Source organism: Thermobia domestica, chromosome 1, assembly GCF_964235325.1.
Source record: "Thermobia domestica chromosome 1, izTheDome1.hap1.1, whole genome shotgun sequence".
NCBI lineage: Eukaryota > Metazoa > Arthropoda > Insecta > Zygentoma > Lepismatidae > Thermobia > Thermobia domestica.
Genome location: NC_137454.1, coordinates 106,426,405 through 106,454,400, shown reverse-complemented (window position 1 = coordinate 106,454,400; position 27,996 = coordinate 106,426,405). Strand labels below are relative to the sequence as shown.

The window sequence follows — 27,996 nt, the reverse complement described above, 5'->3', positions numbered from 1 at the left end:
ATAATAATAATAATAATAATAATAATAATAATAATAATAATAATAATAATAATAATAATAATAATAATAATTTAAAAAGTATGGTGAACATGTTTACTTACCATTGTTAGCAGCTAATTAAGAAGATATCTTCGTTAATGTGAAACAGTTATCAACAAATTCGATATCATATTCTTCATTCTTCGTTTCGGTAGCTCTAACAAACGACAAGTTTTCCAATATAGAAAGTCCATGCTTTCTATTTCCCCTTTTTGTTAAATAAGTTTATTATAATTATGAACCTTTATCTTTCTTCAGCTTATTATCCAAATCAGCCAACTGTCTCAAAAATCCATCATTTGGTCGAACATGTTTGCGTTTACAAACTACCTTGAGAGCTTCAGGAGCAGTGAGTCCCTTTTTAATCATAAGGTACGCAAGAACACATGTACTCGACCGGGACATCCCCATCAAACAATTAACTAATACTTTACCTGGAACAAGAATTAATTTGAAACATTCTAATTACATATGTTAAATATTACGAAGAAAAATGTAGAAAAAAAAAAGATCAATAATGAAAAGTAGATTCATATAATACCTCTTATCCTTAAAAAGTCTCATGAATTGACTTTCATCATTACATAAGCAGTGAAAAAGCTCAAGACAGCACCAGAATTAGGTCAATTATTGAATCATATAATGGAAGGTGAAATTACTATGCGATGATAAACAACATTTCAAATGCAGACTCAAAGCACTTTCTAAGTCCTAGAATCCTACAAAAATCTTTGTTTTTAAGATTTTTACAATTGTAAGGAACGGAATCTCCACAGCTATACGAATATTCAATCGTAAATACAGGCATTATCTCAACGTATTAACTACTTAAGATATTAATAAGAGAAGTCAGTTACTCTACAGAAACTAAAGCTCGCCATTGGATTTTATTCTTTGCAAATTCAATCTACTGATTGTTGTTAACTATTTTAAACCGCACTTCACATTATCCTTCTTCTTGGTCTAGGCGAAGGCTTTTTTCTCCCCAAAACTTCCCAATTAAAACTGTACACCGGGCGCATATTTTTCATACAAATTCCGAGTCCTGTATATCTTCGACGTCTGGCTCTTATTTATTCGTAACCTACGTAACACAGCTTGGGACATGATTCTTCCCGAAGTCTCAAATTTATGATTAATTTTCTCGAGATACCCTCTTTTCCCCTCAAACTGCAAATATTTAAAAGTAAGTAAGTTCTTTTGCCAATTACTTTGAATCGAACTGACCAAATTTAACACAAGTCACTTTGCAAGTCTAACATTGAATGCGTACAGAAAAATATTCTGCGTTAAGGAAACGGTATTAAAATCGACTCAACAGATTCAAAGTTATTGAAAAACAAAAGTAGGAGACGTGTTTGCACTTCATTGGCGACTTATACCCGTTTGATAATGAAAAAGGTTTAATGAGTCCACGTATTTTCGAATAGATTGAGAATAGTATGCTTACCACCACTCTCAACTCCACTATCTATAAAATCTGCTACAGTATCGAAGTGCTCAGAAATATTAGTTGATAGCGTATCAGGTAGTTGTAATCCTAGATAACTGATTCCAGTGTCTCTGTAAAAACTTTCATCCGTGTCCACCTCAAATCTGCCCTCAGCACAATTTAGAATGTGGGTAACACCAACTTTCTTCAGGTATTCTTTGTTCTTCGCGGCTCCTCTGAAATTAATTTAAACTCTAAATCAGCACATCGAAGTAATATTTCAATCAGCGAATTTCAAGAAGCATTTCAGCTCCAGCTCATTCTTTACGTTGTTAAACTGTTATTCATATAAAAGTTGGACAATATTTATTATTAATGCCTATGCATAATACTTTTCCCCTACTAAGAAGTTTACTTGTAATTTTAATTTTCCCTTCTAATTTTGATTTAAAGAAGGATCCCATCCTGTTTCAATTCTTAGGCACATTCTTTCAACAAAATAATAACTAGTAAAAATCAGTAATTGATATAAGCTCATACTTTTTTTAAATACATTTTTTAATACACATAGAAACGTAGTCATAGGTTTCAAGCTCTACAAATCCACTCTACAGAATAAGAAAGATAAGTAAAAATGCAGACCTGCAATAATGAAAAACAGTAAGACAACAGGGTGAAAAGAAAATAGTCGTTTTTGATAACAGGAAATGGTAATATATTGATGTTTCTATCCTCTACCTCCTAAAATATAACTTGATGTTTAGTCAGTACGCGTTACTTTATAAGAGGATTATTTCAAAAGTGTTGCGAAGTTAATACAGGCGACTTGGCAGTAATATACTGCCATGCTACCTTGTGCAAAGAAAAATAAGAAAAATATCTGCAGATTCAAGCGACTTGTAATTATTAAAAAGTTGAAATTTTTGTTCTAACATAAGAGTAAGCAAGATCACTAGTATGCTAATTTCTACAGACGCTTACATACTGGAGTCCTTTCATATAAATGCAACGTGATCCCGTAATTGGTATAATGTTCACGAATTGTATTTGCCCTAGAGGTCAACAATTCTGGCTATTTTTTTCTCCTGAAGATACATAAGGAAATTCATGTAGGATTAGAAATGTATTCTTTAACCCTTCTTTACATATATATAAAACTTGGAGATTTTCCCACTTTGTAGTATCTTCTATTCGTCTCAGTGAAGTAATAGTTATAGAACACAATGTTTCACATACGGCAATGTTATGGCAATTTAAACGATTTTTGAGAATGTGATTGGTTAATGGTAGTTTTAAAAAAGGAACGTTCTGAGGCTTTCTGATACAACCGTCCCATTCCATGCTTAAAAACAGATTGTGTTTGAATTTCTACTTTTTTCTTAAACTACTTTTGCTTTTGATCCTACCTCCAGTGTAGTATTGTGTAACTCTTGATATGAACTTGGAAATTTTATTTGACTAAGTTCTTCAACAAACTCTGAACTAAATTTACTGCGTTTAAGAAGCAGGTAACGCTCATAAGTTCTAAAAATATAAGCACAAGTTCTAACTTTTAGGTCTTCTGCAGTTTAGAACTTGTGCAGCTAAATGATTTTTAGGACTTCTGCCGTTCAGGATTAGTGCACTTGTTTTCAGTGGCGAAGCGTGCCATGAGGAATTAAGTAGACACAACACCACACACAAACACACCTATATATATGTGTGTGTCCTCTATGATCATTCCTAGAGAGGGTGTGGGAAAATGATGCCCCTCATTTCTAGGAAATGTGGTGCCAGTCGGAAAATCTAGATTTCGGAGAAATAACATACTACATGTATAATATCAACTAATTGTGAAATTTTATACTTTATACTCAAGGTATGAATGAACAGGGATCATCAGCGACCTTTACATAGGACGACCCGGGCAACTACCTGGGTACCGCACTTCAAAGCATTGCCCTTGATCATAGAGGACACATGTATGTTCAAGTGCGTCATCCAATAAAATTACGAAGTTACGAAGTCCTAATCGAGTTGAGTTGATTTTAGTTTAGCGTCCCGTTCAGCAGCGAGGCTATATGAGACGTGGACCTACTGATTAACGTGGAATCCGAACCACATGAGCTCCCGCCGGGAATCGAACCCGGGAAGTCCTAATCGATTCGATCACAGTTTTATAAGTAGCCCCTCTGCAGGACACCAGAAAATGCAGCATGGATAAAAGTATTCCAATTATTTCCTCCATCAGCGTGGGATCTGCGACTATACAAACTGTCTAGGGCCGCTGAGTTCAGAAGGACCGCAAAAGAAAAAAATCAACCTTTGGAACAATTTCATTAGTGGATAGCGTATCAGGAGGTGGTGCAGTGACGGGCGAAGGGGCATTCGACCATAAGTTTCCTAGGTCGCAAAATACCTAAATCCACCATTGCCCTCCATCTACATATATATTCAGTGTATTAGTGAGTCCCGTTCTCCTTCAATTTATCCTGTAATATCCTTTAGGTAAATTAATAGAGTTGCAAAATTCAAATTGTATTTTCTGAGCAGCCTTACGCAAGCGATAGCTTTCTGCAGCAGCATAGCGACGTAAAACTAAAAGATTAAGGTTATTTTCCAATACTAGTTCAACTTGCTTTGGTGTGGAGGCACTTAATGGGAAAAGAATTCGTTCGCAAGCATCAAAGTGCAAGCAGTGAAAATAATTTTATTATAAGCTACTAAAATCCATTAAGTGACTTGCACCCAAGTGAAAATAATTTCTTTAAATGAGCTGTTAACCAACATTTCGAAACATCTTTTCCCGCTGGTATCGTGACTAAGGCATGGGTCATTAATGTACATAATTCTGAGTTCGATTCCTATTCGGAGAGCGTTGAAAATTCCAACGCATTACGATGGTTCCAATTCCACCTTAATCTGTAAACACACATCCAGAGAGAAAGAGAGAGAGAACGCCGTAATCATCTCACTTCTACTTGTCACTCTCGCTAAGGCGGAATACACAATAGTGGTAGAGTTGCCAATGCAATATCTGAACTTTAGGTTAGTTTCTTTTTTGCGATATTAGACAAACACACAAACCGACAAATGAGCAAAAAGAAATCGTTCTTCAACAGCATGGTATAACAATTTAACATTTTATAGATGGAGCTCGAAAGGTGTTCCAAGGTGTCTACTAAAATTCCAAAATGAAATTTCGTGACTTTTTCGTGACCTTTTCTTTACCAAATCATAAAATTTTGTAACACTCTCAAGTGTGAATTTGGGTGCGAATTAGACCGAATTAGACGCGATAGAAGCGTGGTTTGCTTGAGATTTTATAGCGTCTAAAGCCGACCCTAGACATATTTTTCGTGGTGAATTTTGTCGTTTTATAGAACAAAATTTTCCAACCTGTACTTACATTTATACAGATAAAAAAAATCGTGACCCAAAAGCTAAATTTCGTGACTTTTTCTTGACTTTCATGACCGTTTTCTGATTTCGTGACTTTTCCGTGACATTCGTGACTTTCGTGACCGATAGACACCCTGTGTTCTAAAATAAACAACAAGAAAGTAGCGTGTTTCTGGCACTTACAAATCTATCTTAAAGTAAACTAGACTACCGACCCTGAAAAGACGGAGAGGCCAACGTCTTCTCAAAGGTTCTAAAGGCGAGTATTTATTTGGCTCTTTAATCACACACAGCTCGTACTCCTACGCTTCTACAGGTTGATGCAAGGAATATGAATCAAACACAAGGATAATGTTCACAGTTCTGCTAGACGGTTATAGATCTGTTTCTGTGTATAAGGATCTAGTTTCAACTTGAAAAAAAAAAAAAGAAAAAGAAAATAATTTATGGGAAATTTTAGGTTAGATAAAGACCTAAACTTAATGCATATGAAATTCTAACGGGTAGACGTTGTCTCTCTGTCTCCCCTCAAGCCTCGCCACTGGTTGCTTTTAGGACCTTTGCACTTTAGGACTTGTGATGTTCCAGTCACATGCTTTAGTTCTGAAATTCGCCACCCCAACACAGAAGCGCGACAACACAGTCGCACAGTAGTTGCCACAATGCTGTTTCGAACACACTTAGTTCTAAACCTATTATTATTATTGTCTATCCTGTAGTTGTGCATGAATTATACAAAATAACGTATTCATTGTAAGAATGAATTAAGACAGACTCTTTTTTTCTACATGCAGGTTATTTTAAAATAATATATTTAAAATACAAGTTTCGTCAATAGAATAAAAACTGACTTCGTAAAGAGGTAGTCGAAGTCTGACCAAGAAGGGGATAGATTTTTCACAATTTTTTTTTTTTTAATGGACTATGCCATTAGAAATACAAACCTTTTATCAGAATTTTTGCGATGCACCTAATCATCATCATAGGTATTCTGCCTTTATTTGCAAGTCACTTGCCGCAGCTGAGACACTTCCATGCTCCACGGTCCTCCGCTAACTTCTTCGTCTTCGCGTATGATCTTTCTGTTTTTATATCATCCATTAATTGTAGTCTCCTTCACCCCCTCCCTCTCTTTCCCGCCACCATACCCTTTAGGACGTCCCTCATGATACAATCTCTTCTTAGGCAATGTCCTAACCAGTTTCTCTTCCTCTTCCTAATAATATCTAATAATGTGCACCTAACCTGTGTCACATAAAATATCAACAGTAAATAGTATCGAAGTAACTTTTAGATGGAGTACTATTATTTTCATTTGGGTATAAATCTGTACGAGCACTCTAATTTTTGAAACCTCTGCAATTTACTATGTGTTACTTACAGGCAACAACCAATTCACCCCATTTTAATATCATATTTCACGGCAACTTTCATTAAAAAAGAAAGAAAAAAAAAACTGGAAACAATTTATGTTTTTTCTTGGAAACTTGAAAATTATTCCTATTGGTTGGGACTGAAGTTGGTGAAAAGGTCTTTCGTAACTTAAAAAATGCACATTTCTTTTCCTACTAGAATATGATTCCGCCCCACTGTGTTATGCTACAAACCAAGAGAACGCGTCCCTTTGAGAAAAGTCGCATCCCCTAAATTTACCTTACATGTTTCCCAAAACAGCAGCTATTTATTGCTTCTGAAGCCAATGGTGTGGTCCTGTACTTCAGCTCTTTGGGAGGGAAATAATGTGGTGGAGAACAAGTTGACTTGATTGTTAGCTTAACGTCCCTTTCAGTAACGAGGCTATATGAGACGGGACCTATTGATTAAAATGGAATCCGAATCACATGAGCTCCCGCCGGGAATAGACCCCAGGTCTCCCACACCAAAGGCCCATACGCTAACCGCTTAGTCACTAAGGAGCTCTGTGGTGAAGAACACGCATTCTGTGCACTCCCAACAGCATGGGAATCAAACCCCGATTGTGTTCAGGGTTCACGTTCATAGAAGGTTTCATTCTTCGTAACCAGGACGTTACATAACGACGAAAAGCACAGAAAAAAAAAAACTCAGTTATTGCTTCCAAATCGATTCAATGACTTGATTCAAAACTGGTATTCGAAATAAAGTCCTGTGCAAAATATAACTTGTAAAATAATTTTGCCAGCTACTTACATGTCTCCAATGAACACATTTGGATACACTTCGCTACACTCCACTACTTCTATACTGCGCGGTCTAGGCTTGGTCCGAGTTGTATTGATAACTTTAAGAAGCTCTCCTGCTGTAGTCTCCTCCACAACTGCCAACGGCATATTTTCATTCTTCTGCAATAGAAAAAAAAAAAAAAACTCAAATTAGCATTGAGGTGATATATTTCAACAATTAAGGATTATATAATGCCCAATTACTTCAATCTTAAAAAATCAATACTAAAAATATTTTACATTTATTTTACGCAACGAAAATATACGGACTTTTACCCGGGTCTCTCTCACCGAGGCAACTTGCCTAAATGGGTTGAGTGGCATTATGATCAGGTTACCAAACGTCCTTTTTTTCCCAGGAGATGTCCTCTTCCTTCTTTCTGGAAAATGAGTCGGTTTTTTTTTCTTTAATATAGTAATATATCCAAGTTTTTAAAGAAAAATAATCAAAATAAGGTTATTTCTTACAAATAATCTCCAAAAGACCTATGTAAGTGACGAACAGAATCAGCCGCGTATTTAAAGACATGAGGTCTCTTTGTATATGAGGTTGATACTGCTCATGACATCATACGGTCTCGACTTCGCTTGATTTATCTTCCAGTTCTGCACTATTTGCATTGATTCAGAATTGCCATGTTGAGCGATAAATCCCACGGTGTAGGTTTTATTCTGGATATAGGTTGAAGGATTATATAATGAACTATTGTCCCCGAAGACCGTTGACTTTTCCTGAACCACTTGCTTCAAGAAGGAGTAGGACTGGTCTTACCATCTTTATCTATAGCCGTCAAAATGATTCAGAATGAAAAATAACACTAGTTAACAAAGGTTTTGTTACATAAAAGGAAATACCTGTTCTTAAAGGAACTTTTTGCGCTGAATTCGAATATGCACTCGGTTTTTCTCCATCACGTCGATTTTCCCGTAACAGAGGGATTTTCGGGAAAATCCCTCAAAAATTTCCCTTTTCGTTTATTTTACACCCCAAGATCTTGTCCCCTTGCATATACTAACATAGAAATTATACCTAAGTATACTTTGATTCATATTTAACAAACCCTCCAAGTTTCGTAATAATCGCTTTATTCTTTCTAGAGAAATAAATATGTTTGTATGTATACTGTGTGTACTGTTTATTGCACCTTATAGTAATGCTTTCAGATCTCTTAAGTTGAGGTAAAACGTTTTGCTTTATTACCACAAACACATATATAAAATATAATACAATATAATTTACAAGTGTGACAATTTACAATAAACAATAATACAAATGTACCAAAAGGTCATGAAAAGACAATCAAAACTATCACAATATATGAAACTTCCATTGGGTTACAAAAACGTACACTACTTCCTTCTTTTGTAAGAAATGTTGCATTCTCTAACAAGACCCCAACAATAGTCCCCCATCATTGAAGGATCCCATCGTCCCTGGTACCTTTTCTCCATTGCCATTATATCTTGGTGGAATCTTTCCCCCTGTTCGTCGCTGAGAGCACCTAGGTTAGCAGGAAAGAAGCTGAGGTGGGAGTGCAAAAAGTGGATTTTTAAAGACATCCTACAACCCAACTCTTTGTATTTCTGTATCATCTCCTGTACGATTTCTGTGTAACTCTCAGCTTTGTTATTGCCCAGAAAGTTGCGCACAACACACTTAAATGCTGTCCAGGCAGCTAGCTCAGCACTGTTTAACTTGCTGTCAAAGCTATCATCAAGCATTAATTTCCTAATTTGGGGACCAATAAACACTCCCGCTGAAATCTTAGCATCACTCAGGTTAGGGAACTTATCTCGCAAATACTTGAAACCTTCACCAGATGTGTCCATGGCTTTGACAAAGTTTTTCATAAGTCCTAACTTGATATGAAGTGGCGGTAGTAATATTTTATTAGGATCTACCAAAGGAGCGTATTTGACGTTGCATTCTCCAGGTACGTAATTCACTCTAGGTTCCCATTCCTTCACTTCATAATGTTTGTCATCAGCTCAGCTATCCCATAAACATAAAAAACATTGGTACTTCGTGTAACCGCACTGCAGTCCTAATAAAATACCAACTACCTTAAGATCACAACATATTTGCCAACAATGTAATTTATAAGATTTAGCAAAGTTGACATGGTGTCATAGGATTCCTTAATCTTCACTGAGTGCGCAAGTGGTATAGAAGGTTTTTTATTTCCATTATGTAAAAGGACAGCTTTAAGGCTGACCTTTGACGCGTCGATAAATAACCTCCATTCTTCTGGAACGTAAGGAATTCCTAGCTCCGCCATCAACCCATTTATATCCGTACATACGCACACATTATCTTGCATTGAGAAATAGCTTGAAAATTGAACATGCCTTTTCCTGTACACTGATATGTTCGTTTCTGCATCCAATAAGTTCCACTGCTGGAGCCTTGATCCCAGAAGTTCCGCCTCTTGTTTTGTCAGGTGCAAATCACGGACTAGGTCTTTAAGTTCACATTGCCGGATGAAATGTGGCTCGCGAACACAGTCAGGGATGAACGTTGGATCCTTGGATGTACATGTTGATGTCGATGGTTCATCAAGGTCATGATCATCATCAGAGTCTTTTGGCCATATCTCTTCCCAGTTGGTAGGGGGCTCGGGAAGTGGAAGTTCATCCCCGTGCGGAATAGGTCTAATTGCGGATTTAACGTTGGGATAACTTATTGTGTATTTGCTTTTTTTTTAGAATGTCCCTTAACTACTGTGAGACAAAAATAACAATCATCCAGATGGTTGGTGGGTTCTCTCCACACCATTGGTACAGCAAATTTCATGAACCTCCGTTTCCCTTTGGCCCATGCAAGTAAAGTGACGTAGCACGACGCACAAATTATGTTGGGTGCCCAAGTTTTGTCCTGATCTCCCACACGACATCCGAAATATATATAATATGCTAGTTTCACCGATGGTGTAATGGATCTACACTGTCCTTTAACTACAAACTGGCCACACACATAACAAAAACTATTTGGTGAGTTAACACACGAACGCCGTCCTCTTGACGCCATTGTACTGATCACAAACTAAACTTCTGGTCTTAGTTGGGTATAATACCGTTAAGATCAAACATGAAAGCACTCTTAGCAGCAAAGACAACTTTGAAAGTGAAGTAGTGTTAAACCACACGTCAATATAAAAATGTACAAAACTCCCTCACCAGGTGTCAAGAACACAAGAAAGAAAGAAATACACGGGGGGAGGGGGGAAACGATACCGTAGTGGAAAATTCAGACTGCATTAGTTCATTGTTGTCAACAATGAGTCTGTATTCCATTCTTTCTTTCTTTTGCATTCTGTTACATTTGATAACAAATACTGATAACCATTTCATGAACAAAACGAAAAAACTTGGAGAATTGTATATATATGTATTAAGATATACATATACTGTACGTTTTAAAAAAATATACGTTGGAAGTACATTCTATTTTTATACACGTTTCTAATTTACAGAGAGCAATACAAGTGTGTTGTTGACTATTGTAAATATTCATTTTTATGTCTGTGTTTGTAGTAATAAAGCAAATCGTTTTTACCCCAACTCAGGAGATCTGAAAGCATTACTATCAGGTGCAATAAACAGTGCATACAGTATACATACAAATATATTTATTTCTCTAGAAAGAACAAAGCGATTTTTACGAAACTTTTAGGGTTTATTAAATATAAATCAAGGTATACTTAGGTATAATTTCTATGTTACTATATGTAAGGGGACAGGAGCTAGGGGAATAAAATATCTGAAAAAGGGAAATTTTTGAGGGAATTTCCCGAAAATCCCTCTGTTAGGGAAAACTGTACGTGATGGAGAGAAACCGAGTGCATATTCGAATTCAGCGCAAAAGTTCCTTTAAGATCAGGTGATTTTTCTCATGTAACAAACAAAAAGTTTAAATTTGTTAACTAGTGTAAACAGAATATATAAATAAATCGGACCTATGGAAGAAAACTGGATCAACTGAACTACCTAGTAGTACTAGCAGCTGAAGTATCAAAGGACAAAGACTAAAGTAGTAATTTTTATTTATACAGCAGTATATTTATTCATTAAGGTAGTAAATTTGTAGTTTTAGTGGTGTGTCAAGATATTTAACGATCCGATAACGGCAAGACAAAACACAATACCTATAAAATACATTATATTTCAAGTTATCTGTACAAGCATAAAAATATACTCGGCTACACACGAATGGCTAAGAAGAGAACCTGCGACAGAGTAACCCATGGTTACCATACTGTACAAGAAAAAACATGAAGCCACATTTGTATCTGTTTTGAATAAAATTGGTTATAATCAAATCTCACTTCTTACGAGTATCTAAAGTGAAGGATTTCTTGTCCCAGTGTACATTGACTCAAATTCATTCCGTTCAACTCGAAAAGTAAATTTGTGTATTATATTACTCTCCTTAATTAAGTGTCTGAAATGCTTAAATGTTTAGACAAACCAGAAACCATTATATCACAATCCTTGGTATCCCTTACATGGCACTTAAATCTATTCTGAATGTTCCTTTCTCATATTAAATGCCGTCTCATTAAAATCTTGCTTCAGATACTATAGAATGAACCAAATCGTCTACAAAATAATTTTCACAGCATATGATGTATAACTAACGTTTGAATCTTACTTTCGGTTACCTTATTTAACCTAAAAGATACACCTACTCATAAAAGGAAGGCTATCTATTTTATCAGTAGACTTACATGTGACATTCTGAGTTGTGTTAAAAATATCGAAGGTTTATTTTCTCCATTTTCCCAAGATATCCATCTCGTTAACAGTTTCCTTTCCTGGATTAAAAAATTAATTTCAATTGGCTAACATAGTCTTTAGTTCACGAAAGTAACCTTAGGCTCTTAAAAGTTTATCAATACATTTGATTTTATCTAATAAAAGTGAACAGATTATTTTATGAATGTAATAACCGTTCGGAAATAGTTTTCTGGACAACTTAAATGCCAACATATTATTGTATCTATAGAAGGTGAAACTCAGGAAGTTTAAACAATTATCCTTTTCAAACTCACTCATTTGGTAAAAAGTATTTTATTCTGTGAAGTTTCTACAAATGAAGTATGTATTGTGCTTGATGGATAGTTCATAACTATATACATCTCATTTCAGGTAATCTAAATGTAGATTTTTTTTTTTTTTTTAACTAATGTAATGCTTATAACTAAACACCTATTATTTCTCTTTCGATCCGAAAATTCGATATCCTCATATTCTAAGGAATCTAAAGAGATTTTTAAAAAGGTACTTTTCATTTTAACGAAAGTTAAGTATAGACTAAAATCTTAATCAGAACTTTACCTCTCTAAAGAAATTCTTGATCAAATTTGTAGTTTTCAACATACGATGAAAGAAACCCTGAAAAGTTAATACATACATACATTAAACATATCCATAATTATGTATGATGTAAAGTAGCACTAATCTACATTTTACGACTACACAAAGAATAAAGAAAACTACGTGACTTAATTTTAAAAGAATAAAATAATTATCATAGAAAAAAGAAAAGACACTAATACAGGATAATTACTTTCTAGATCTAAGCGCTCAAGAAAAAGGAAACTATTACTTCTATTGCTTTCCAATTACAAGTAATCACACACGCTCAATATATTTTAAGTACTTCCGCCAGTCCATTATCAAGACGTATAGAAATTAAAATAATTACAAGTAGAGATGCAAGGGCTCGAAAGAAAAAGAACTGCTTTTTTTTGCCAGGGGAAATTTTGGGCTTCTTTGAACATTTTAACTTTAATAGAGAAATAACTACCTTTCTTTTTTCTTTTTTTTTACCATTATAACACGAACAAGTGTTTAATTACTGCATTCGGAAGGAAAAATAAATATTGGAGTTCAATAATTGAGGATAATCGATCATTTTATATACGACAGATAGGACAGAAAAAGCCAAATTAACGGACGCATTGAGTTTTCTAATTGGAATGAATTGTTTGTCGAATCGCAGAATGTTCTGCGACAAAAATGTTTTAGTAAAAATTTAATAGCATTAGCAACAACTGTTCTGAAAAAGCAGTAGTTAAATTTAATGGAACAAAACTATAATTTAGAAGTTATACATAAAATAAAACATTTGCTTCTTTCGAGGTAAAGACATTTTTACGTAGGAGGTTACGCAGAACAAGTCTATCTATATACATAGCATTTATTGAGGTCGATGAAATCCGAGCGGGAGATAGTTAAAAAAAGCTATACCCAAGTTTTATATTCCAAATATATTGATATGATAGAAATTAAGAATGAATTTTATACATAATGAACTTTCACTACGGTTAAACTAACATCATACCCAAAATGGCCGTTTATGACATTTATCATATAGATTCTAACAGAACATTTGAAGATCACAACAAAGCGTTTTTCGGACGGAAAACGAGATGCAAGCGAAATTCTATACCAAAATAAATATGGGTTTGCACCTGTTCCTTGGTTTATGATACTTTTTCTTGTCTGCCACTTTGAATTTACGCAATCTGTACAATACATATGACAAGATGTGTAACTCAGGAACTTGATATGGTGGTTAAACAACCAATGAAATACCAGTTCGGAAACCAATAAAGATAGCCAGCCCTGGACAGAACATAGGACTCCTAAGAAGTGAATGCTGTAAAGGCATTTTTATTTATTTATTTATTTTTGTAAAATCAATTGCAAGAAAACAAAGATGATATTTTAATAAGAAAATATAAAAAAGTTAGAAAAAAACGTAAATTTTCTTTTCTCCCTCCAAGAAAGTCAGTCTTTTATTGAAAAAATCTCCATCCTTCCTCCTTTGCTCAAAAAAAAAAAAAAAAAAAAAAGTCTTTTTTGCATTTCAAATTACAACTGATGACTTACAATAGAACTTCAGTAATCTACTATAAATCATGAGTTTCTAAAACGTTCTCAACATACGAAATAAAGGTAAGATTTACCTTGAAGTATATCGTCCTTTATTTGAGTTTTACCTGAAAAATCAAGAATACTATATATCGTACGAGTTCAATGGAACTCATCTAATCTAGATCAAACTTGGCATTGTGGTAGACTTTGCTCTCCTATACAAGCGTGTGAAATGTCATGTGGAGCCCCTTTGTTCCCGACTTATGATCTCTCAAATTTTGGGTCACATGAAAAAAAAAAAAAAAAAAAAATGGAGCGAACATGGTATTGTGACAAACCTTGACCTGGAAAAAATTCGTTAAAACAATGTTCTTCATCCATACAGCAGTAATAGGGAATATTGCTTTTTAAAAAAAAAATCTTTAACGAATTTTTCGATGTCCAGCAGTTGGGTGAAACTGACCTGTAAATAGGAAGTATTAGTTTACAACTTCTTAAACTTTGCACTTTCAAGTCATTTATAAATAAATAGGAAATAGAAATATTGTATATGAAACACTTTCATGCGTGTTTACGTTATTTGTTGAACCACTGGACTACTGGAAGTACACAGAATCTTATAATTTACTTTTTCGCACTGAACTTGTATATCTTAGTATGAAAGCTAAACACATACACACTTTAAATTTTGATATATGTTCTATACGTTCAATAAATTATGTCCTATGCCTAGATACAAATCTCAGTGACTACCTAACTTTTGGAGGGGAAAAACAAGATCACCTTTTTGCCGTTTGCATGTTTAAAAACTTTTTTTCTTTAATTTATAGGTAAAAACCTCGTGATTCACAAAGGAAGAGTAATGTTAACGAAGCCTATTCATGTGAGCGGAGAACGTGTAAGTCATCTGGTCAACATGCAAACATCAAAAACTGTGGTTCATTAGTATGCAATTGTACTGGAAAGATACCTAGTACTGACCAACTAGCACCAATGCGCACGTGTTCTCGTGTATTTTTCTTCGTTTTTATAGTTTGTCAACAGCACTATTGCACCTGCTTCCTACTTAAACACGCGCAAGCCTTCCAATTTCTTTCTGTTCTGAACTAGAATAGACGCAATGCCTGGTTGTATTGTTTGTTGATTAAGTTTACGTTGCTTTTCAGCACCGAGACTTGGGTAGAATCTGAACTACTCTAATGCGTTCAATGCTCTCCTACTGGAAATCGAACCCAGGACCCCGCACGCCTAAGTCACTCGTGTTAACCACTAAACCAACAGGATGAGAAGGCTAGTTTACCTTTTCAGTAATTGTTTCAATGTCATATAAAACAAGATACATACTTACGGCATATGTTTACATGCATATTAGAATTCAGGTGCAAATTTACACTATCCACTCAAGTTCAAATCCTTACTCACATACGAACATTATTTTCAACCATAAAAATAGGCATATTAGGAAATGATGAAACAAAAACAATTCTCATCCTGAATATGTATTTTCGCACCTCACGTAGGTCGTATTGCTCTGCCTCGCCCTCACGCGGATTACATGCAACGCTACTTTGTAGTGATTACCTAGCGTACCTTAATACGTATTTTTCACATTTGTCAACACGACTGTACTATAGGGTGAACAGATTCTGATAAGCGAAAAGTTGCATTCATTGGAAAAGTAGGACACAAATTAATATAATACTATATGATAGTTTACTACGTCGGAAATACGCATGTCTTTATTTCATCTAATGCTACCTTAAGTTAATCATTCATTTTTGTTAAAAAGAAAAGTACCGAACAAAAATATTGAAGGAAATCAACACAACTCCAAAAGCTTTGATAAATGACAAAGTGGTTTATTTTTATGAACGTACAGCGAAACTTCATGTAGGGCTAGACTTTTTTTTTTTAATCGATTTTAGAAGGTGGGATTATTTTAAGTAATGAGAAAATTTTGACCAGCATGAGGGAACTTCCACTTCCACATCACTGTCGTAAGTTGAAAAAGAAACCTTTCCAACCTTAGCAATATCTCAACAACCCTTCTCGGTAAAAATAATGTATTGCAAAACAATGGTTTGTTGATTGTTCTCCTTTCCTAATCTTTTGAAGTGTGTTAAAAAACACAACGGTTCATCATTCAGCAAAAGAATGGCTTTGATTCAGAATGTTGTGAATAAAGAATGAAACATTAAAATATTGGTAATAAGTTAACTCAGGAAATTTTAAAAAAGGACACTTATCAATTTTCTAGGTGTCTTCGCAACACGCAGAACAGCTCTTTGAAAAACAGTACTGTACTGCGAAAACCAATACGTCTTATTAAACTACTGTACTAAGAATTCCGAGTTCACTCGAGCAGACGGTTTTACCAAAAAGAAAATTTATAGTTAAAATTCGATGTGAAACATTTTATGTGAAGGATTGAAGTGTGTAAATATAAGTAATTACTGAGTATAGCAAAGACATTGAAATATTTTAGGTAAACTTCAACAAATCATTTGCAGAACCCCGAAAAGAAAACATTGCTTGTTTTGGACTCGAACTCCAAGAGCACTGCTTGGGGATCACCCTTTACAGATACTAGAGGAGAAATTATGGAAGACTTTACACCCCAGAATGGATTGGTAATCGTAAATACTGGAAACAAACCAACGTTTGTGGGCTCTATTATTGATATAACACTATGTACCCCAAACTTAGCGATAACATTACAAATTGGCATACATGGGATCGAGAAACAACAAGCGATCACGAAATAATAACATTTAACATGGAACTAAATACACCCAGCAAGAACAAAGAAAGGCTAAACTTTAAAAAGATAAATTGGGAAAATTTTAAAGAGAAGCTTACCTATACCACAATTGGACATAGATATAAGCAGTGACGAACTGGTGCAAAAAATTGAACAGGCTACTAAATTGGCAATAGAGGCATCCACCCCTAAAATCACACAGAGAATAGGATACGGCGATTTTTGGTCACCTAAATTGGAAAGATTAAGAAAAATTGTGTGAGCATAAAGAAAAAGTTATCAAGCCACAACAATTCCAAATTTGAGAGAAAGAAGACTTTAGCCTATAGAAATGCCAAAGAAGAGTATGAGGCAGAAATCATAAATGCAAAGAAAAGAAGCTGGGAATTATTCGTAGCTAAAAACATACAGCTTGATCAGTGGGGATTTCCATACAAATTAATAATGAAGAAAATAAACCCCTTGACACTTTGCACGTTAAAAAGAAATGATGGATCTTATACAGTGACTAGAAAAGAAACCATTGAAAATTTAATACAAAAGTTTTTCCCGAAGGATATAATATAAAACGAAACGGAAGATCAGAAACGGATAAGAAATAAATTCGAAGAGCCAACACAAGTACAACAGGTAAATAATGAAGAAATGGCAACCGATGAAGAAATCGAAAACATCATTAGGAAACTAAAAACAGGAAAATCACCAGGATTGGATGAAATCCTAAATGAAGTCTATAAGAAAAATAGAGAAGTATGGACCCCGTACCTGATAAGACTTTGCAACATATTACTACAAAGGCAAGAGTTTCCTGACTCATGGAAAATGTCAAAATTAATAATCCTGCTGAAACACGAAGACAGGGACCCAACGGATGTAAACTCCTATCGCCCAATTTGCTTGCTAAAAAAAACATAAGTAAAATATATGAAAAGATCATAGCAAATAGGATTAACAAGTACGAGAATATGAAAGAAGATATATTACAGGTTGGTTTCAGAGCTGGCAGATCAACAGAAGACGCACTAAATGCGTACATGGAACAAATACGAATGAGTAACTCAGAAAGTAAATATGTCCTGCCGCTTTACGTAGACATAGAAGGAGCTTTTGACAACCTGTGGGTCCCATCATTGATCGAAAAACTAGTTAATCTAGAAATACCAACCTACCTGATAACTAGGTAGGTTGATAACCTACCTGATATCATTAAACACTACTTTCGGAATAGAAGGATCTCAGTACAAATGGAGCAAGATGAGTTGCAAATTCGTAATTAAAAAGGCTGCCTACAGGCTCAATACTTGGGCCCTTAATGTGGGATATTTTTGATACAACCCTGCCTGGAAAAATTAAATGCTAACAATCTAACAGACAGAAGAATAGCCTTTGCAGATGATATTGCGATAATACTATCAGCCAATTCAAGAAGAGAAATAGAAATGAAAACAAATGCAATATTTGAAGAGTTACACAATTGGTGTCAAGAAAATAAACTGCTTCAAAACACAAGAATAAAAGAAAACTTTATCAGACCGCAAAGAAATCTTTTGATGAGGTTAAGTGGTGCATATAGCACCACTCCCAACAATACCCTGTGTTTGTTACTTGATGTCAAACCTTTGAACTTAATAGTAGTACAGAGAGTGGCAAATTATTGGATGAGGAGGAATAATAAAGAAGAGGTAAGAGCATTGTTGGGAGACGTTTTTGAAAGCGCCCAAGAGATTGAAGAAAGAATTAAAAGGATGTGGAATAGTGAATGGACACACTCTGATAAGTCACAAAGACTTAGAAGTATTATACCTAGGAAATATTATACCAACGGTAGAAATAAGAGAACAAATTAAGTTTCTTGACCCAGGCCCAGGACTCATTCATTTTTTAATGGGACATGGTCCATATGAAACCTACATACAAAAAATACAGGCCAAAGACGATTAAAATTGTGAATGTGGTGAAACTGGAACACCAGAGCATCATATTCTCTGGTGCCCCTTGCTCGAGGAGTTATTTAAGGAAAGAGTGGACATAAGACAAAAGACGATAGCTGATATAATGAGAAAGATTACAATATCCTAAAGAAAATAACAGACCTTTACTTGGAACTAAAGAAAGAACAATTCTATACAGAAAAACATATAAGGAAAACAAGAGCAGAATGAATGTGGAAGGATAAATGGAATCCAGTTTCTCCTCTGGACCGGACACCGCCGAATGTCTCGTGGAAGATACAGGAACTCAGTATCTGCCGGGGAGAATGAGTGTGGTTGTGCTAGTGCGTTCCCATACATGCCTTGGAGCGGAACTCCGGACGCACTAGAGTGTGTTTTTTGGAAGTGTGTCTTTCCTTCGGGTGGTGGGTTCTTCTGGTGTGACCGTATGAATGTTGGTTGTAACTGTGTCCCCATATTAGACAAGTTTGACTTCGTGAATGGCTCAATTACGGCATGTTAATAAAGATTGATCCATACATCGGCACAGGTGGAAGGATACCTCGGACCAGGGTCCACACTAAGTACTCTGAGTGGGCTCTGGATCTCAAACCTGTGTTACTGGCAGAAAATCTATTGCAACCACGAGAACATTCAATAAACGAAGACCCAAAGGACTACCAAGAGGAACGCCACATGTAGACTAGTGTGATTTAGTGTGGTTTCGTGAATGTGGAGTAAGTGTCAAGTTAGTGTTCCTAATGCTTTTAGTGTGCAAAATGGGCAAAATAAAATAAAACATATAGGGGAAAACCAGTGTATAAATAATGAAAGAATTAAACATGATCACAGGAGAGAAACCTGAAATAGCAGGTGAAAACCAAGCTCATACAGGGAAAACCTGAAGATAGAAGAAGAAGCAGACCAAAATAAATAATATTATACAATAATAAAAATTAAACACAAAATAAACATTTAATCAAAAAATAAAATAAATAAGAAACAGAATAAATAAATGAAGCACAAGAAAATTAAAAGAAGAATTAAAACATAATAATCATAGCCAATAAACATGGAATCAATCAAGTTAAAAAAGAAACAACGTATAAATAACTTTAAAACGGTAATAATAATAATAATAATAATAATAATAATAATAATAATAATAATAATATAGACATATAAATACCCCCCCAAAAAATAGAAGCAGCGAAATAGTTAGGAGTAACTAACTAAACATTTCTAGGATTAGGATTAAATAAATAAAAATAGCAAACAAAGGTAGGAAATAATAGGATAGATCAGATAGAATTTAGATATTTTGATTTGATTTGTAATCAATTTAGTATTAGAATATGATAGGGTCCTACGAAATTGTATTAGTCGATAGTTGACTTTTGCATAGTTAGTATTAGAATATGTTAGGGTCAAGCTTAATGGTTATGGCATTTTGGAAATTATATTAGCCGATAGTTGAGTTTAGCATAGTTTATTCTTTGTTTTGTTTTGTCTTTTTGTTTCCTGTTCGTAGTTTTGTTTCTTTTCCCTTATCGAAATCCCCTTTTACCAATACCAAAATGAAAAAAAAAAATAAATAAATAAAGGAAAAAATAAAAAGGCAATGATAACCTGTGCCGGTTTTAATTTTGAGATACCAGTTTTGAAAGACGGGCCTGAGCCTATCAAAAAAAAAAAAGTAATTACCGCCAGTGCACAGCATATTAAAATGAATTTTGAGTGATAGTGAAAGTAAGTGTGCTCTTTTATTACCCTCCACTATCAGTATACCCCGTCTCTGCCGCACCTACTCTCTGCGGACGCACCTCTTCGCTAAGGCTCGAGCCCCCATGCTGCGCCCCTGCCCTGAGTCGGGTAGAAAAAAAATCGTGCTTTTTATTGGCCACCAAGCACAAGTTGGTTTATGTTTTATGAACTGTAGTTTTTATGCCATACTCTACATTGTATTTAAACTGATTGCCTCTGAAGTCAATCTGCAAAAAGTAATGGAACTTCTCACTTGATGCATGCTCTACTAAAACAAATACAAAGGTCTAATCCAACCTGAAAATCTGAGAAATGTGTCAAAATTTGGTAGAACCGTCTGCTAGAGTAATGCCATCATTTATTACCAATAAAGTCGGGTTCACTCGAGCAGACGGTTCGAGAAAATAGAAAATATAAGATAAAATACGATGTGAAACCTTTTTTTGTGAAGAAATGAGAGTGTAAATATAAGTAGTTACTGTCAGTGTACAGCATACTGAAATGAATTTTGACTGATAGTGAAAGTATCATGTGTGTAAGCGTGCTTTTCACTATCCTCGTTTATGTATACTCCCCGTCGCTGATGCGCCTGCTCCCTACGGACGCACCTTTTCGCTCTCGCGCGTCCCTGCTCTGACGATTAGATAGCATTCGTACTTTTTAGTGGCCACTTAGCATAAATAGGTTCGTGTTTTATGGACTGTGGTTTTTAATAGCATATATCCACACTCTATTTATACTGAGCCCTCCTGAAGTCAATCTCCAAGTAGTAATGGAGCTCCTCATTTAGTACATGCTTTGCTTAACGTAACCTGAACATGTAGGGGTTATTGTTAAGGAGCCGTACTTCCCATTTAGGGAAAGACGAGAAACGCCATACTTTCAGGAATTATTCATTGACTATCTAGGATGTTAAAAAGTAGGTAATAGACTGAGTTCTTGCCCTTGTACTTAGGGTGTTTAGGTAGTGCAACAGTAAGATGTATCCTCGTGCACGGGAGACGAGAAGTAGCTGTTCTTAACTATTACCCATGTAGGAAATGTGTCAAAATTTGGTAGAACCGTCTGCTCGAGTAATGCCATAAACTGCATCAATGTTATCTTGCAAAATACTTCATAATCAATTCCACTTCTCGATGTGCAATTTAACGTAAACGTTAAATGTGTACGCACTTCGCAGACAGCCATGAAGTAAATAGTACTATACAAAACGCTAAGACAAGTAATGAAGCAGTTCTGATAATACTATAATGAGACAGTAATCTTTCATTTTTTTTTAATGATTGGCCCCTATAAACCTCATCTGTACCGAGTGTGTAACGGTAATAGCGCAAAACCTTTGAATCGTGAAGTTAAAATTTTCATGGAAGAAATGAGAATTTAAATTAAACATGTTATTCTTAACCCATACGCTATTAATATTTTTTAAAAATATTTGTTTTGATTTTTTTTGTACCACAGATTATATAAGCAGAACACCAACTTATTACTAATATATTTTTTTTTTTTTTTTAAGATTCTCTTTTCTTCTTCAAAACCACCGACGGTTGTGAAAATCGGTGCCTCACACTTAATACATATAGGCTACAATTGTAAAATAATTTCATGTATAACACAAGATTCTTGAACACTCATGTGGTCCCCATGTTATTTCTGAATATGTATTTTTATTATTATAAGAATTTTTTTATAAATATACAAATCCACATCTGAACGGTCCCTCATAATTACAGAGAAATCGGCGCCCTTGTGGACAGACATAAAATAGGTAATTCAAGGTATCTATATCCTGCTGGCAGTAATGGGGCGTTTACATTTGGTCGATTTAGTCGCACGGCTAAATCGACTCGTTGCATTTGCGACTAAATCGAAGCAACTAGGCCGAATCAGATCGATGGATGTGTTCAATTGTTTCAACCGAAATTGAATGCTGCTTGTCGACTCGCTCTCCTCTGGTCGATTCGAAATCGACTGGCAATTTTAAAGATGTCCAAGCAAGCAGTAATTGGTACAATTTGCGGTGTTATAGCAGAAGAAAATAGAAAGTCTTTCAATTCAGTTGCCAGTCGATTAGTCGCCTTCGATCAACAAACGATTAAATTGAAGTCCCGTTTACACGGTCGATTAAGTTGAAAGTGACGTCAATTCAACTGAATCGAACGCAAATCGACTAAGTGTAAACGCCCCATAATATATTTGAGTATCGTGAAAGCCCTAAGATATTTTTGCTCAGGAGTCTATGCGGTGTTGAGTCGAAGAAGACTGTATAAAACATGGTGAGTATGATCCCAGGTAGGATCGTATATCCAAGAACGCTTCGTGGTATTAGATTCTATTCGCCAGTAAATAATAGATGTGACATCTTTGTGCGCCGCTAGCACAATGGTATCCTAAAGCAGTTGCACAGATTGTCCATCGACTTCCGTAGTGTACTCACGAAAAATGTCTTGGAAGTTCTTTTGAAATGTAATTTGTCGGAATGGTAAAAGGACTTTAGGAAGGCAATAAGGGAGCAACTGTTCTAAGCCAAATGCCGAACAGACGTCTAGTGATGATTTCAAAATCAATAGAATGGGAAAGTAGTCAATTCCATATGCATAGCCGTGAACTCTCTAGGTATGCTGGATATACAACTCCGAACTGAGAAGTGTGATAACAGGAGCAAGCACTGGGTCTGGCCGTATCCATCGATATATCATCGATGAAGATAGTCTAGTCGGAGTATCGTCGTTTGCTAGTAGGTAAGACAGTGTCGTAGAGCCGTAATCAGGTCCGTACCGGCCGCATTCGTTGACACATTGCCCCACAAAGTGCTCTTCGTCTTAGCGTCCTCTCCGGTGACAGTGGATGTGAGAAGTTGCGAAACAAAGGGTCCAGTAGGCGGTATGATTAGGAGATTCTGGAGTTGAATACACGTTGATAAAGTTGGTATCACCAAAACGTACTCCTTATAATTGAGTGTGGGGAGACGGTGGAGGTGGTATCCAAGTGAGGAGAGTGTAGGAAAATCCTCGTCGAAGCCCCAGAGCGATACCTCCGTAATGATCCGGTCGGTACTCCTGTAGCAGAGGATGATTGGGATGTGTAGTTGGAAATGATGAAATAACCGAACTTCTTGAAGCAAGATTATGGTTGGTTGAAAAATAGCACATAGTGTTGTAATGCCATTTGCTTAACCTATGCTTGATGAATATTCCACTCTATGATTGTAATTGGATTTGTTCCTGCCATCCTAAAATATATGAGATAGTGTTGAGTGCAGGTTTGAGGTCGCTATCGTTGAGAAGATTGATGCTCACTAGTTGTTGAAACAGCACGGTTCTATTACATTTATACTGATTTTTGAAGGCATTCGGAGGAGGGTTCTTCGTTATACAATATTAAAGTATTGATGCAGGTGAGGTAGTTTGAAGTTGGCGCTCTACATCTCGTGGAGGTTTTTAGTCGGCACGAAAGGAAGAGGTTGGTGGAAGAGAGGAAGAACCAGAAAAGAGAGAATTCTCTGAAGAAAATAAACCTTTTCGCCTCTTGGAAGAAGATGTTCTTGCAACGTGCCAAGCTGTGCGTAACGGTCTGCTGGTATGATTGAGGTAGTTGTAGATCGTGCATGGCGTCTCGGCGAGATAGGTTACGGTAGAGGTCTGCACGGGCTCGGGCCGAGCCCGTGAGCTTAGGCCCGACCAGGTCCGTGGGCCGGGCTTGGGCCTACAAGCCATAGATAACTTCGGGCAGGGCGGGGCCGTAAATTTTTAAATATATAACCATATTTCTCGGGCTTTGTCAGGCCTAACTTTGTAAATATACTCTACAACGATATTTATGGGGCCTTTCTCTTTGGAGAACTTTTAAAGCACATTAACATTTTTAACTTAAGACGCCCGCACTAAAAATCTGATTATTATTGTCGAATTGAGAGTAAAGCTAACTGTATAGTGGAATGAAAAACTAAAAGTAACAAAAATAAACGTACTTAGCTTACCTGTGAGTGAAAGTTTGAACAGCCAGTGTGTGGATTCCTTCTTTTTATTTACAGCAATCTACAATGACTGCTTTGATGACTATCTGAGTGAGTTCATTAAACTGTACACATCCATTTGCATTAAAAATTGCACATATTGACGTTTTGGTTTAAATATTTGTAGTATTCATTTCAAATTGGGCATTTCATGAGAATTTATATAAATAAAATTAAATAAATAGTTTAACGTCTTACGATTATGCAACAGGCTCAGGGAGACGAAATTTATAATGACAATTTTCTTTCTAGAATTCATTATAGTTAGTAAGTGTAAATGAGAATCTTTATGTTGTTATTATCTCTGAATCATGTAAGCTAATAAACTACAAAATTAAACCTCTAATTGTTGTAAACAAACATAAATTTTTTGCGTTGATTATTAACTTTCTGTAATTCGGGTTTATTTCGGGCTCATTTGATTATCACACGAGCTCAAGCCGGGCCTAAAGGATAAAGCTTATTGCGGACTCAGGTCGGGCCTCACATTATAAATTCACGGGCCAGGCCGTTCCCGGGCTAAAAATTCCAGACCATCCAGATCTCTAGGTTACGTGCGCTGCGCATTGGGAAGTGGTCCAGAAGGACGAGTAGATGAACAAAATGTAGTATCTGGACGTGGTGAGGTCTGTACCATTTGGACATAAGTGGTTTGCCTAGGTTGTAACTTGCGGGCTTCGTTGTAGGATATCTTAGATTTAACCATTATTTCCTGTATTTTTTGTTGATGTTGGCGTTCAGGGCAAGCAGGGTCGTCAGCCACGTGGGATGCACCACAATGTAGACAGATCTTAGGTTTAGAACAGTGATCAGAGGCATGTCCCTGACCGCACTGGCAATATCTAGCGATGGACTTGCAGATTTTGGCGATGTACCTGTACCGTTAACACTTCCGGGATAGATATAACGGCAGTAATATAAGAAGCACTCAATGGGAAGCAATTGGCTGTCAAAAGTTAGTACCACTCTGGTGATAGGAATACGAGTTGGCTGTACCGGCTGAGCAATAGGTGGGTTAGGAGCATCTGACTTTTGTACAACTTCAGTTGACTGGTTTCCGGACCAAACGTTCTATTGTCTGTACATGTACAACAGATGTTCCAGCACACTGTATGTCAGGGAGAAGATCGAGGCATCTACTGGCACACCTTTAATGACATCCATAGTAGTAACAGCATAGATACCCAACCTTGTTCGAAAATAGCATTGATAAGCAAGGCATTAATGTGTATAGCAGTGTCACACGTTGCTTTGATTAAATTGAGAGCTATAACATCAAAACAAGTTGCTTAAGTACGTCACTTTGAATTTAAAGAGAGCGCGCCCAAGAGCCATGGGGTGGGTTTTCCCCAAAGGCTTGAAATGATCTTTGACTGTAATGTGCACCACATAAGAAAGCAATGCTGGAATTTGTATGTAACAGAAGGCGGAGAAACCGCAGAAGAAAAAGTTGATCGGTGGTAATGGTGACTTCCATAGCCGGACTTGGAGGTTGATGATATTCTGACATAGTTAGATCCAGTATCAAGGTTTCTAGCTAAGAGTCGGAATCAAAGTCGTTCCACCCGATTGGACAGCCATATTAAATAAGTGTCACCAAGGAGGCTAATAAATTAGCATTGAACACTGCACATAGTAAAGATAACACAATCACTAAAACACAAGTATAAGACGGAAAGTTGGTGTGGTAGGTTAGATCGAAGACGATATGAGAGCTGGCAACGAACGCCACTGGGCATTCCTCGGAAATCCTTTCATTTTCAATTCTACGTCTTCAAAACTTCTAAATGATATATAATTATGTGTCTCGAACTTTGTTCATGTGGGCTACAAATGTAAAATGGTCTGAAGTACATCTCAGTGGATTTCTGAATTGAAATCTAAATTGTCTACGTGTTAAGAGCTGTTTGTCTGATCACCCTAATGGCGGACCCGAAACAACAATTTAAATTTTCTCGTTTTTTATTTATTAGGAGCCAGACGTGTTAGCTAAGTTCTCTACTGCACTAATTTTGTAAGAAAGTGAGATTATTGTAAAAATCCTTTGTGTAATATTACATTACATTACTTTGAAGTTTTGTATGCCTAAAGAAAATCCTTGAAATAGGTTATCTTATTTACCTCTTATTTTGGTAACTCAGAGTTTTTGCTGTAATTATTATGCTTGTGATTCAATTATTTGGTGGTATTCTTTAAAATATTAACGAGGTATATTATTTATATGCATATAAAGTAATGTCAATTCTTTATGTTCTATCTTCATGTGCACTTTCGTTAGATACTTCATTCATCTGAATCACTTTCTCTTATGCAAAAATAATATCATGTACTTAACCGATTTCATTTTTGCACGAACAAATATTTGTATCTGATTTCCTAATTTGATATAATTTACTCGGTGCTGATTCTGTATCGAACAATAATATATATTTACCACTTTGTATTTAACAAGGATCTTTGGTATTTAATCTATGAATTTTTACAAGTCTTAATTTTATTTTACTTATGCTCATAATGTCCCAACAATGTTCGCAAGTCCTGTTCTATTTTCTAATTTCCAATTAAAGATATACTTTAAATATTTCTTTAATTGTTGTTTTAAAATTTAAATAACTTATTTTTATTGGAATTAATTGGCCATTATCATAAGCATTTTTAGCAGCATATCAGTTTCACCGTATAATTTTATGTTAGCGACCGATTTCTTATGTAAAAACTATATTTTAATCCTTTTTCTTGTTGCTTTTTTTTTTTTTTTTTTTTTTAATAAAGTGAGCCATAAGTGTGGAAACACCCAAATGAAAGGCAAGATTTTTCAAAAATTCAAAAGTAACACTATATATTAGTAATACAGGTGCGGGAGAAAAACTGTTGTGATGTCAATGGACACCATCATTAAATCCATCGTGTTGAATTCACTTACATTTTCTTAAATAAAAACTATATCTTGTGATACTTTTTCATTTGAAATTTCTTCAGAAATTCAATGGTGTTTGTTTTTGCTTTATTATTTACTATAACGAAGTTATGACTTTTTTTCTTGCTATCGTTTCAGGTGACTAAGGTACATGGCTGTGACGCAGGCAGAACGCATTGAGATAACTTTTATATTAGGAGAGCGAAACGTAAGGGTCGTTCCTAATGATTTTAAGAACCGGACACCCATTATCCATACAATAGTAAGCAAGTTGATCAAGAATTTCTGGTAAACAAAGTCCGTGGCCAAAAAATCAAAATCGGGCAGACCATGCACGGCATCTGATGAAATAACGTTAATAACAATGCTGGCGGCATTTAGCAACAGTTCGAAACGAAGCACTCGTCTTTTGTTTCAGGAAAATGGTGTTATTCGCACATCCATTATGCGTGTTTTGTCCTTTTATAGGTGGAACTTATCTCTGCTGCAGGCCATCCTAATTATGAGATCATTGCATTCCTGAATTTCGCCTGGTTATTCCTTTGCAAACTTCGGAGAGAACTGGGGATCTTCCGGAATGATGTGAGAAACGTTTCCCAAGTTGCCATCGATGATGATCCTGAAAAGTCCATGTGGCCACACATCCGAGGGCTGTAGGTTGACGAGACCCCAT

General features: G+C 35.8%; 1 protein-coding gene across 3 annotated transcripts; it reads right to left on the bottom strand.

The window, feature by feature from the left end:
• Positions 1-101: 101 nt before the first annotated feature.
• On the bottom strand, positions 102-21,917 carry LOC145687977 (dual specificity protein phosphatase 3-like). 3 transcript variants are annotated; one of them, XM_081761624.1, is made up of 5 exons: positions 21,848-21,917; positions 12,391-12,447; positions 7,022-7,173; positions 1,490-1,707; positions 102-473 (listed from the first exon to the last, which is right to left on the bottom strand). In XM_081761624.1, exons 2-5 carry the CDS (start codon positions 12,430-12,432, stop codon positions 274-276), a joined length of 612 nt encoding a protein of 203 aa, XP_081617750.1. In that variant the 5' UTR covers positions 12,433-12,447; positions 21,848-21,917; the 3' UTR covers positions 102-273. The 3 variants fall into 3 exon arrangements, with proteins under 3 accessions (XP_081617750.1, XP_081617729.1, XP_081617739.1); XM_081761603.1 differs by lacking the exon at positions 21,848-21,917 and adding an exon at positions 14,274-19,716; XM_081761613.1 differs by lacking the exon at positions 21,848-21,917 and adding an exon at positions 14,028-14,211.
• Positions 21,918-27,996: the final 6,079 nt, after the last annotated feature.

Bases quoted from the DNA above. Each gene is read 5' to 3' on its own strand.
- LOC145687977 (XM_081761603.1), bottom strand. From the start codon at position 14,312: ATGAAGAACATTGTTTTAACGAATTTTTTCCAGGTCAAG. The intron at 12,448-14,273 runs GTTTGTCACAAT...TTAACTTTTCAG, and splicing joins CGAATTTTTTCCAGGTCAAG to GGTTTCTTTCATCGTATGTT. The intron at 1,708-7,021 runs GTAAGTAGCTGG...AATTAATTTCAG, and splicing joins AATGTGTTCATTGGAGACAT to AGGAGCCGCGAAGAACAAAG.